The 12569-nt window shown below is 34.2% G+C and overlaps 1 protein-coding gene across 1 annotated transcript; it reads left to right on the top strand.

Annotated features, from left to right (window-relative positions):
* The first annotated feature begins 1559 nt into the window (after positions 1 to 1559).
* Positions 1560 to 4655, top strand: LOC137730277 (receptor-like protein EIX2). Its single transcript, XM_068469338.1, has one exon. It carries the CDS (start codon positions 1566 to 1568, stop codon positions 4251 to 4253), a length of 2688 nt encoding a protein of 895 aa, XP_068325439.1. The 5' UTR covers positions 1560 to 1565; the 3' UTR covers positions 4254 to 4655.
* The last annotated feature ends 7914 nt before the right edge of the window (positions 4656 to 12569 follow it).

Genomic DNA, 12569 nt, shown 5'->3' with positions numbered 1-12569 from the left:
AAGATTTAATTTCAATTGTTTGTCGGAAGTTCGAAATTCAAATTTGATGCAGATAAAAATAATAATGTTCTAACAGTTGCATTCAAGGACTTAATTACCTATTCAAACAAAACAAAAATGTGGATTTACAAAACGCTGAATAAGTTTACAAAGGAACATGTCTTGTATAACATATATCCAAATGAAATCTGAGCCACTCCCAAAACGCTGGAGATCTGGCAGATTCCGATTGGGCTCAAAACCAGGAACATCTTATAAGCACCTTGTGGCAATGACGGATCCAAACTTCTAACATTGGGTGGTCTTAGTATTGAACTTGAAGTATCCGGAATCGGATCAGAACCATCCAAAATTGGAGTTAAAACTATTACAAATAAAATTGTCCAGACTAATCGATAATGTTTTCACATGTTAATATCGTTCCATACTTCGAATTTCTACACATTATCAATTATTAAAACAAAAAATCATATCCGTTAATGAACAAACATATCTATTTATATATATATATATATATATATAGCATAGCAATAACTATAATCTATTAGAAATTCAAAATTTTTCATCCATTATACATCTATTTCAATAGCATCCTGTATTATTAATTTGGGCTAAGATTAGAAAGCTTAGTTAAATTTAAAAAATAGGACATTATCAAAAAATGAAAAATAGAAATTAAGAAATTCAGTGGTGGTGGACAGGAGAGGTGGAGCAAGTGGTGGATCCTTGGAGGGTTGGTAGGTTGTGGACGGAAGGAAAAAGGGAATTGGGAATAGGAGGAAAAAGAGATTTGGGCTTTGGGCATTACTAGAAAAATGTCCGCTCTCTGTATCGGATTTTCAAACTATAATCGACAACAGCTATGAATAATATCTACAGAAAAATTCACTCGAAAGGCTGCAGCACTACAATCGCATTCTCAAATGCAGTAATTAGACAATGCACATTTGACTTGAGTAATTCCCACAAAACCACAAATTAATAGTCATCACCAAATAATTGAAAAACCATGAGATAGGCGAATCAATGCGATAAAATAAGCAGTTCAGTTTGCATCAATATTATATTAAGTTGACATCGAGAATCAATATACAATCAAAATGGCGAATTCATAAGTATATGTTAACAAAAGTTGCAATCGCTCCAGTTCGCTTATATGTTTGAGTGTCGGTGAGGATTTTGACGATTTAGAAGATGCACCTCAGATTGATTGATGGGACAAAGTCTCTTACATTAACCGGCATGTTGATTTAACCTAAGCCTCGTTCTTTTTCTTTTGGTTCTGAAAAAAAAAAAAAACATGAAAAAGATAAAGCTTATCATTCCAATTGTAATTGGGATAAAACATACTTCACTTTTTTTTTTTTTTTTTTTTCCAAAGCTTTTCAATAAAGACGAGACTGTAAGAGACTAGTATCCTCACCTCAGCTTCAGCTTCTTATATATTCAATAACAAGCTTTTCACTTGTATATTCACTTGTAACAAGCTTCAGCTTCTTATATATTCACTTGTATCCTCACCTCAGTACCCAGCCATCTGCAACAAAAAGAAAAACTTGGTAAAAATGGATAGGTTTCATGCTTGCTTATTCAACCCTACTTTTCACCTCAATATTTTGCTCTTTCTGGTTTTGGCCTCTTCATATCTTTCAGTCACTGCGAAGTCATGCATTGAGGAAGAGAGAGGAGCACTTCTCAGCTTTAAACAACACCTCGCCGATCCCTCCGGTAGGCTTTCTTCTTGGGTTGGTCAGGATTGCTGTCAATGGGAAGGGATTTCGTGCGACAACCGCACCGGTCACGTTACAAAAATTGACCTCCGTAATACTTATCCAGGTCAGTTGGGAGGTGATGAAGAGTGGGACGAGTCAGCTTATGAAAGGTCTTGGTTGGCAGGTAAGGTAGCTTCATCCTTGCTTATCTTGAAACATTTGAGCTACTTAGACCTGAGTTACAATAATTTCCAAGGGATTCACATTCTTTGTCAACTTCGAACTTTGAGATATCTCAACTTCTCATCTGCATCATCTGGGGGAGAATCTGAATTTCCCAAAAGCATTTTCGACCTTTCTAACCTCAAAACACTTGACCTAAGTAGAAATTCTTTCACCGGTCGTTTTCCTCCCCAACTTGCAAGCCTCGAATCTCTGAAACACCTTGATTTATCTGATAATCACCTCAAAGGTAGAATTCCCAAACTCCTTGGACACTTTTGCAAACTAAAGACCTTAAACCTCGCTGTCAATGAATTTGATGGGGGGATTCAAGAGCTTTTGAGTGGTTTCTCAAATTGCACAAATAACAGATTAGAGTCACTAGATTTGTCTTTCAATGAGTTTGCAACAGAATTGTCTGACTCCTTAAGAGTTCCAACAAACTTGCAGTACCTTGACCTCGAAGCCAACTGGTTTTGGGGCTCTTTTCCAACTTCTTTTGTAAACTTGTCATCCTTGAAAAGTCTAAACCTTAGGGGCAACAACATGAACGGATCTATTCCCGAAAGTTTAGGCCAACTCTCTGAGCTAGTTGACCTGGATTTGTCTGAGAATTCTTGGGAAGGCATTTTAACAAAAACTCATTTGATAAATCTCACAAGACTGCGATCTATTGTTCTGTCCACGGATGGAGCTATGCCGCTCATTTTCAATGTGAGTTATGAGTGGGTTCCCCCCTTCCAGCTCCACAAAATTTCCTTTATAAATTGTAGTGTAGGTCCTGACTTTCCTGTATGGCTTCAATCTCAGACTGAGCTACTTGATGTCACCCTCAGTAGTACCAGAATCTCAGATTCTATACCAGAAGAATGGTTCTTGAACTTATCTTCCAAAGTTGAAAATTTGGATTTATCTCACAACCAAATCCGTGCAAAGCTTCAATCCCAACTCAAATTTCCAAATTTATATTATATGGATTTGAGTCATAATCAATTTGAAGGTCCACTCCCTCTTTTATCTTCTGATGCCCATGTCCTACATCTCAAAAGTAATAGTTTTTCCGGGCCAATTCCTTCAAATTTCGGACAACTGATGCCCAAATTATCATATTTGAATCTTACGGAGAATCACTTGAATGGTACAATTCCATCCTCTCTATGCAGCATGCAAACCTTGTTACACCTGTCCCTGAGGAGCAATCAGTTATACGGAGAATTCCCGGAAGCATGGAGTGTGTGGCAAAATATAATGGTTGTTGATGTGGCAGACAATAACCTCTCTGGTAATATTCTGAGTTCAGCAGGTGTCCCGAGTTCTCTACGTATATTGAAGATGAACAACAACAATTTTGGCGGGAAAATTCCTTTCGAGTTGAAAAATGCAACTTCTTTGAGCAGTATTGATCTTGGAGGCAACAAATTTACCGGAAGTGTTCCTTTATGGATCGGATCAAATTACTCCAAGTTGTCTACTCTGCGTTTGCACTCCAACTTTTTAAGTGGACATATCCCGCGCAATCTTTGCAATCTTCCCTACCTTCACATCCTGGACCTTGGCCATAACAATCTTTCAGGGACTATTCCCAAGTGTTTGAAGAATTTGACTACTTTGACTTTCTTTCCATACAATAATTATACAGTGCCTCCATATGATGAGGTGCAAACAACAGTCACGACGAAAGGAAGCGAACTCGTTTATTACGAGACTGCTTTGAGATGGGTGTATAGCATTGATCTTTCATCAAATAATTTAGAAGGCGAAATTCCGGAAGAAATGACCAGCCTCATTGCATTGGGGAACTTGAACTTGTCAAGAAATCAGTTAAGGGGAAACATTCCCTCAACTATTGGAAATTTGCGTTGGTTGGAAACTCTTGATCTCTCACACAATCGCCTTTCGGGACAAATTCCTCAAAGTTACTCCTTTTTATCGCTCTTGGCTCATGTGAACTTGTCTTTCAACAACTTGGCCGGAAGAATTCCGTCGGGCAACCAACTTCAGACGCTCGAGGACCCATCCATTTATGAAGGCAATCCATTACTCTGTGGGGTTCCTCTTTTAACCAAGTGTCCGGGAGATGAAACACCGCCTTTTCGCCCTAGTGATGCAGGAGATAATAAAGATGAAGATGATAACGGAAGGCTTTGGCTCTATGTCAGTATCACACTCGGCTTCATCATAGGTTTTTGGGGAGTTTGTGGCACATTAATCGTAAAGAAGTCATGGAGATATGCCTATTTTCGTTTCTTTGATGATATGAAAGATAAAGTAGCATTAGCAATTGTATTGAAAGTGGCTCGGTTGCAAAGAAAAATTTGATTCAGAAAAATGTACTGAACTCATATAGTATTCTTACCATGCGTAATGCTTTTTGTCGGTCTTTATAATGTGTAATAGGCTACTAGGACACGATGTGTTCTGTTTTAAGTACTTCAGTTGTTTGCTTTGATTAAGATTTAACTTCAATTGTTTGTCTGAAGTTTGAAATTCAAATTTGATGCAGATAAAAATAATAATGGTCTAACAACAGTTGCCTTCAAGGACTTAATTAGCTATTCAAACAAAACAAAAATGTGGATTTACAAAACGCTGAATAACTTTACAAAGGAACATGTCTTGTGTAACATATATCTAAATCAAATCTGAGCCACTCCCAAAACCTGGAGATCTGGATGAGTGCCCGCCTCCCCCGACCTTGGCAGATTCCGATTAGGCACAAAACCAGGAACATCTTACGAGCACCTCGTGGCAATAATGGATCCAGACTTTTAACATTGGATGGTCCTAGTATCGGACTTGAAGTATCTGAAATTGGATCAGAACCATCCAAATTTGGAGTTAAACTATGAGAAATAATATTGTCCAATCTAATCGATAATGTTTTCACGTGTTAATATCGTTCCATACTTTTAATTTCTACACATATCAATTATTAAAACAAAAAAATCATCAGTTAATGAACAAACATGTGTGTGTGTGTGTGTGTGTGTGTGTTACTTTAGTATAAAGTAGGGGGAGGATGGCACTGTGCAATTTTGGGTTGATTTCATTTTATTTACGTCCATGCCACTGGTTGGCTTCGTGTGTTTGGGCTACTGGAGTTTGTTTCTGTCGGTGACTCGAGTAAATTGATAGCAACCAAAAAGATATAATAAAAAAACTAATCACAAAGTAATTTAATAAATTTTTATATATAAAGGATCACATCAAAATGGAAAATTCGTCTGCCATAAACACTTTATTTACAAGAGGTTGAATCGCCAAAATGATGTCTGAAATTTGCATAATAAATCACTTTGGTCATTGATATTTCAAATCAATAGAAGTGGTTCATGAGATTGTCCACCATCTATCATTTTGGTCATTCCGAAGCTCTTGGCCGGAAGTTTGGGCAATTTTCAAAGTTTCGTAACTCAATTGTTTCTTAACCAAATTTGATCCATAATATATCAAAATGAAGATAGGAAAGTGTAGAATAAGATTAAACCTATTTGGAAGCCCAATGGTTTCCAGAGATGGCCGGAAAATAGCCTCAAAGTTGACTAGTCCGAGGGAAAACTGGAAAACTCGCCGGAAATTTGGTAAACTTTAAACGTTCATAACTTCTTCAATACTCAACAAAATCAAGTGACTGACAAACAAAAATCATACTTCTCGAGGAGACGAAGAGAATGGTACCTTTTTCGACTACTAAATGGCCGTGGTTTGGCTGGAAAATGACTCGAAAGTGGCTATCTTGGTCTTGAGTTAGCCGTAAAAAAAGGTATCATTCTCTTCGTCTCATCAAGAAGTATGATTTTCGTTTTTGAATCACTTGATTTTGTTGAGTATTGAAGAAGTTATGAACGTTTAAAGTTTACCCAATTTTCAGCCAGTTCACCAGTTTTCCCTCGGATCAGTCAACTTTGAGGCTATTTTCCGATCATCTCTGGCAACCATTGGGCTTCCAAATAGATATAATCTTATTCTTCACTTTCTTATCTTCATTTTGATATATCATGAGTCGAATTTGGTTAAGAAACGATTGAGTTACGAAACTTTAAAAATTGTCCAAACTTCCGGCCAAGAGCTTCGGGACACTTAACGGAATAACCAAAATAATGGACGGTGGACAATCTCAGGAATTACTTCTATTGATTTGAAATCTAAGGACTAAAGTATTGTATTATGTAAATCTCAAAGACCATTTTAGCAATTTAGCCTTTATGAGACTACCACTACCCTGCTTCTTCCTCACTTCTTCCTATTATTTCTGCAGTTTGTGGCTATGCAGGGAAAAAGACAAAGTTTATGGAATGGTGCATGGGCACCAACTGAAAAGAAGGAATGGAAAAAAAAAATAAAAATAAAAAGGATGGTGCTTTTGAAAAGGTGAAAGAAAATAATAATAAAAGGGAAGAGGCGCATCGACAGTGCATCACCACAGAAATAAGAGTAATATTATTCATATCATATTTTTATACCATATTTTCATACTATTTTAAATAATATTTGATGTAGACAATCGCATAATTTGAATTAATCAAATTTTTAAATTTAGTTCATTATTTAATAAACTAATAATTAAAAAAAACTAGTTAATTAAATGATGATTATGGTATACGAGGAGTCTTTCTCCTTCCTCTTTTTGGGTTTTGCAAATTTTTCAAATAATGTGACCGTTCACATTAAATGCTACTTAAGATGGTATAAAAAAATGGTAAGAATAGTATTACTCTAGAAATAGTAGTAAAATATAATAAATAAAATAAAAAGGAGAAATGGGGACAAATGTTTCTGGAGCCATGTGGATGAAAGTCTTCATGTAAACAATAAAGACTTGAATTATCAGTCTTAAAGTCTTCATGTGCACAGTGATGTTACAACAGGTTTTTCATCTGACAATTACAAGAAGCAAACTAACCTTATTTACAAAGTCTTCATGTAAATAGTAAACATGTAATGTTGTATGATGAGGTGGTCGTTTCTGTCTATACATGTTTCTGTTTAATCTATTCTATCCGTTCAATGCACTGCACTACCAGCGGAAGCGCGACATTCATGAACTATTTTCTTTCAATTCCTTCTTAAACATGAGAGGGCATACTAGCATAAGCTGTTTGGCACAAGATTATTTAAAGTTATGTAGTCGACTCATTTTTCGTGTCATTTCATGTTGGTTGGGTGAAGTTTATTTGGAGTGTTATGAACCTATAATTATGTTATTTGAATTGCAGTATATAAACTTGGTTATTTACTTCTCACGCCATTGAGGCACAAAAATTGTTTCTGCATTGAGTTCTTTATATCAAAATTGAACTAATTTAGTTTTCCTTTATAATCAAATGCATTGAAGTAATTGTGAGTTGTATGACATGACTGTTCAATTATGGCCTTGGCCGAGGCCCTTGCAGTTTACTGAACATTTCATCTATGCCTTAAGCTTTCATATTCTTTGTTAGGCCAAATTAGTTGTGTTGGATTCAAAATATTTCTAATTTTTTTTTTTGGTGTGCTTTTGGTCTTTTAACTAAAATTTCATTAGATTTGGTTTTCGAATTTGAAAGTCTCTAAGTTGCTAACAAATTTACTTTGTTTGCAAATATCAGAAATTTGGATTGTTGGAGGAAGAAGTTGGTTCCTTGCCATTTTGAGGTATATAATTATACGCCCTCATTTTTATTCAAAGCCTAATTAGTTATCGATGTTTTTTTATTTATCTTTGTGAAGCTTTCATGCTTGGATTTTAAATATATAATTCAATTTTCTTCGTTTGAGCTTAGAATGGAAATGAGCTTCTTTCTATTTTGTGCACGTATCTGTATCTATCCATTTATGTAAAGCTTGAGATAACAAAGGATATATTTCTACCAAACCCCATTCCAATTGAATGGTTGGTGTATTTGTTCCAGACAATATTCGAATTGGATGATTGGTTTATTTGTTCTAAACTCCATTAGAATTGTATTTGTATTTCTGCCGTTTATGGATGATTGGTGTAGCTGCTATGATTGTCAGATTGTGTATGTTGGTTATTGCTTAACTGAGCGAATAAAGTTAGCAAAAAAGTAGATGCTATGTCAATGTATGTGAATGGGGAGTGTAGTTATGAAATATATGATTGCATTGATTAGGGATAATGAGTGTCACAGAGTCCTAACTGAGCAATGTATGTAGTGACTCGGTATAGATGCGCCGCTTTGAATTTGATGAGTTTTTTGGGGCAAGGGTTTTCAAGTTTTTTGGTTGAATTTATCTTGCTTCGTTTTATTTTTTCAGATGTACAAGAGTAGAAACCTTCCGTACAGAAGCTTCACATCCTCCCCCAACAATTTGTGTGTCTTTCTGTCGAAATTATTCATGTCTTCCTATATTACGGTTTCAAAAACGATTTCGACATTGTCAGGTTTCCCTGAACAGATTTAATGAAAATGTTTTCCAGCATCTACGGAATCAGACAGTGTGAATGCAAACTTTAATCTTCGGATTTTCTCATTGTTGTAATATGTGATAATTTATTTAATCCTGTTAGCCTGCTCTTCGATCAACCAAAAGTGTCTTAGCTGTTATATGCTTTCTTATTGTTAAATCGGTTGTGATTCTATATGATTTGTGTTTCTGAGTGTAAAATTGTTTATGCAATCTTACTTTCGCACTCATAACAAAGTCTCAAGCCAAAAAAACCAAAGATAGATAAATTACAATTTGCTTTTCGCACGCACGCCTGCATAACATCCGTCATACCAGTGTTTGCTAAACTACTATTTATGTTTTTTGCTATAGTGCGGAAGATGTCCGCCCACATAAAAAATGAATGACCGCAGTCTCCGTTATCAGTTGCTACAAAGGCGTTCTCCATGTTTTTTCCTTTGAACATATGTGCTTGAAAACTTCCTTGCTGAAACGACAATAGAACAGTTTTTATGCTTTTTGTTAACTGCTAAAATAGGTGCTTGGCCTGCAGGACATGTATTTTGCCACCTTAACTACAAGGGCAAAAGATGTGTGGGCTGCATCTTGCTTCTGTTTCTTCAGTGTCTTATGAAAACAAGCATCCTGCATCTTTTTTGCTTTGAACATTAATGCTTGAAAGATTAGTTGTTGAAACAAGAACACTTTTATGCCTTTTTTGTTTAACTGCTAAAATATTTTGCCATCTTCACTTGAAAAGCAATATATGTGTAAAATGCATGTTGCTTCTGTTTCTCAGCATTTTTTGCAATCATATCTTTTGTAATCAGCTCTGTTCAATGTATATAAAAGTCAAACTGCTTATCTTACAAACGCCGTTCACTCATCTATCCTTTTTGTTCGTTTATGATTATGTTGCATTTTTTTTAGGTTAAATGTGTCTTATTCATGTGGTTAAGGTGTGCATTCAAGTCTCGCAGCAACGCGTGAGCATTTTTACTAGTATTAACTAACACATGATCAAATCAAATAGTAAAAAAATCATAAATTACAATCTAATAAGCATATAGCAATAACCATAATCTATTAGAAATTCAAAAAATTTCATCCATTATACATCTATTTCAATAGCATCCTGTATTATTAATTTGGGCTAAGATTAGAAAGCTTAGTTAAATTTAAAAATTAGGACATTATCAAAAATGAAAAATAGAAATTAAGAAATTCGGTGGTGGTGGACAGGAGAGAGGTGGAGCAGGTGGTGGATCCTTGGAGGGTTGGTAGGTTGTGGATGGAAGGAAAAAGAGATGTGGGCTTTTGGCATTACTAGAAAAATGTCCGCTCTCTGTATCGGGTTTTCAAACTATAACCAACAACAGTTATAAATAATATCTACAGCAAAATTCACTCAAAAGGTTGCAGCAATACAATCGCATTCTCAAATGCAATAATTAGACAAAGCACATTTTACTTGAGTAATTCCTACAAAACCACAAATTAATAGAGTCATCTCCAAATAATTGAAAAACCAAGAGATAGGTCGATCGTGATAAAATAAGCAGTTCAGTTTGCATCAATATTCTATTAAGTTGACATAAAAAATCAATATACAATCAAAATGACGAATTCAGAAGTATATGTTAACCGAAGTTGCAATGGCTCCAGTTCGCTTATATGTTTGAGTGTCGGTGAGGATTTTGATGATTTAGAAGATGCACCTCAGATTGATCGATGGTACAAGGTCTCTTACATTAACCGGCATGTTTATTTAACCTAAACCTTATTGTTTTTCTTTTGGTTCTAAAAAAAAAACATGAAAAAGATGAAGCTGATCATTCCAATTGTAATTGGGATAAAATATTCTTCACTTTTTTTTTTTTTTTTTTTTCCAAAGCTTTTCAATAAAGAAGAGTCTGTTTGTATGGTTAGAGGTTTTTCATGCCAGCAAACCTTCTCTAATATTCCCACCGGTCAAACAGTAATAAAAAGGTAATTAAGATGGAGACCACCACGGCTTGTCTCTGATTAAATGCATGTAGATACGGAATTTTGTCAAGTTTTTACCGGATTGACTACAGCAGATGATACTTAGTATCAATTTCTTATAATATGTGTTATGTATATGCTTTTTGTAAGCTTCTTTTCCCTACATTTTTTAGTATAAGAACTCAACTGAATTAGCTATTTCGAAAGAGAGGATGTCAAACATGTGATTTATTATTTCGTTGAGATTGATGGTATCTGTTAGATTTAGGAAATGAGATCAAACACCGTTCTGATTTTATGACAGATTTTCATTTTTAGGAATTAATTTGTGGAATAGAATGCACATTGTTGCCCTGCATTTGGTTTGAACTGTGCTCTTATTTGTAGTATCTTATGCATAGATTGAGTGCTCGAGAAAAATTTAGGTCACTGATTCATTAAGTATGTAGTGTTCTCTTGCATTAAAATTGGTCCTAGCTGTTCCTAAAGTCATGTTATGCGTGAACTCCTCATTAACTTTCGCGTGAACTACTGATTATGTGATCGCTTTGTTTTAATTTGTCAAAAATATTATACCTTCCTTACCAATGCCTGGCAATTTCTGACACGACCCGATAACCCGACATGACACGACACGAAATTAACAGGTGTTTGGGTCGACACGATAACGAATCGGGTCGTTATTGGGTAACCCGATAAGCACCTGTTAAGATAACGGGTTGGTTCGGGTATACACGTGGGTAACACGATACACGATAAGCAGAATATTATTTTTATAATTTTATAACCCTAAAAAAATACTGTAATAATTATATACATTAATTTTACAATTTTATACCCCTAAAAATTATAATAAATATATATATATATATATATATATTAAATTAACTATAAAATTTATAATAATTATACCCCAAAATATTAAGTCTATCTATAATAATTATATATATATATATATATTAAATTTTATAAAAACTATAATAATTATTAATTAATAATTTAATATGCATGATGCATTGCATGATTTTGCATCCATTGAAATTTGATGTGATTTGTTTCCATTCAAATTTCAATAATCAATTTCTTGCCGTTGCCAACTTGCCGCCCTTTTTGAAAAAAAAAATGGAGGGAAAATGAAAATGTTAAGAAAAGTTGAAAATGAAACAAAAAAGTGAGGGAATTAGGGAAAGATGTTGGAGGGAAAAGTGAAAATGATAAGAAAAAGTTGAAAAGGAAACAAAAATGAGAGGGAAAAATGAAAATTAATAGAAGTGGTGAGAAATATTTTTTTTTTATTTTTATTTTTTTAAGTTATTAACTTTTTATCACACACATGACTGTCATGACATATCTCACTATTTTTATAATGACACACGTGACACGTGATGTATGTACTATTCCGTGTACCAGTCAGTCAATTATAATTTATACGTACAAAATAAATAGATTTAAATCTACTTAATAAATATATATACACACACACACACACGGAACTTGATTGATGGCATACGAATTCTCCAAAACTAATTTCAACGATCCAAACCGTCAAACTTGTTTGTATATGCTTTGAGATCACATCAACAAAAAATCATAAAAAATAAACATTCAGATATCAAGTAACGGGACAAAGCTTTTCAACTGTTATAAACGAAAAATCACGATTTAACGGTTATTTTAACTCCGATTTTGATGATTTTTTATAACTACACTCCTTCACCCTATATGAATACAATGAATGAATTTGATCTTCCATTTAAAATATTTACACAAGTGGATACCACAAAATCTTATGTTATACTTAATAAAAGTATAAATAAACTCTAAGTGTTAGTCAATCTATCGTTTTACGAATTCTCCAAAACTAATTTCAACGATCCAAACCGTCAAAATTGTTTGTATATGCTTGGAGATCACATCAGCAAAAAATCACAAAAAAAAAACATTCAGAGATCAAGTAACGGGACAAAGTTTTTCAACGGTTATAAACGAAAAATCATGATTTAACGGTTATTTTAACTCCGATTTTGATGATTTTTTATAACTACACTCATTGAACCTATATGAATACAATGAATGAATTCGATCTTCTATTTTTTAGTGTCAATGACATGATTTTCCTGTCTTTTTAGCTAAAATGGTTTATGATATTGTCGTAAGTTTTCATTTTGATTTTTGAGATTTAAAACTGATAGAAGTGGTTCTTGAAATTTTTCACCGTCAATTATGTTGGTCTTTTAGTGAAAAATCTTTGTTAAATTG

This window comes from Pyrus communis, chromosome 3 (assembly GCF_963583255.1).
Source record: "Pyrus communis chromosome 3, drPyrComm1.1, whole genome shotgun sequence".
Lineage (NCBI taxonomy): Eukaryota > Viridiplantae > Streptophyta > Magnoliopsida > Rosales > Rosaceae > Pyrus > Pyrus communis.
Note: the sequence above shows the minus strand (reverse complement) of the source record. Positions and strands in the feature narration are given on the sequence as shown.

What these genes read in the sequence shown, in the direction of transcription:
- LOC137730277 (XM_068469338.1), top strand. Translation starts at nt 1,566, where the DNA reads ATGGATAGGTTTCATGCTTGCTTATTCAACCCTACTTTTCACCTCAAT.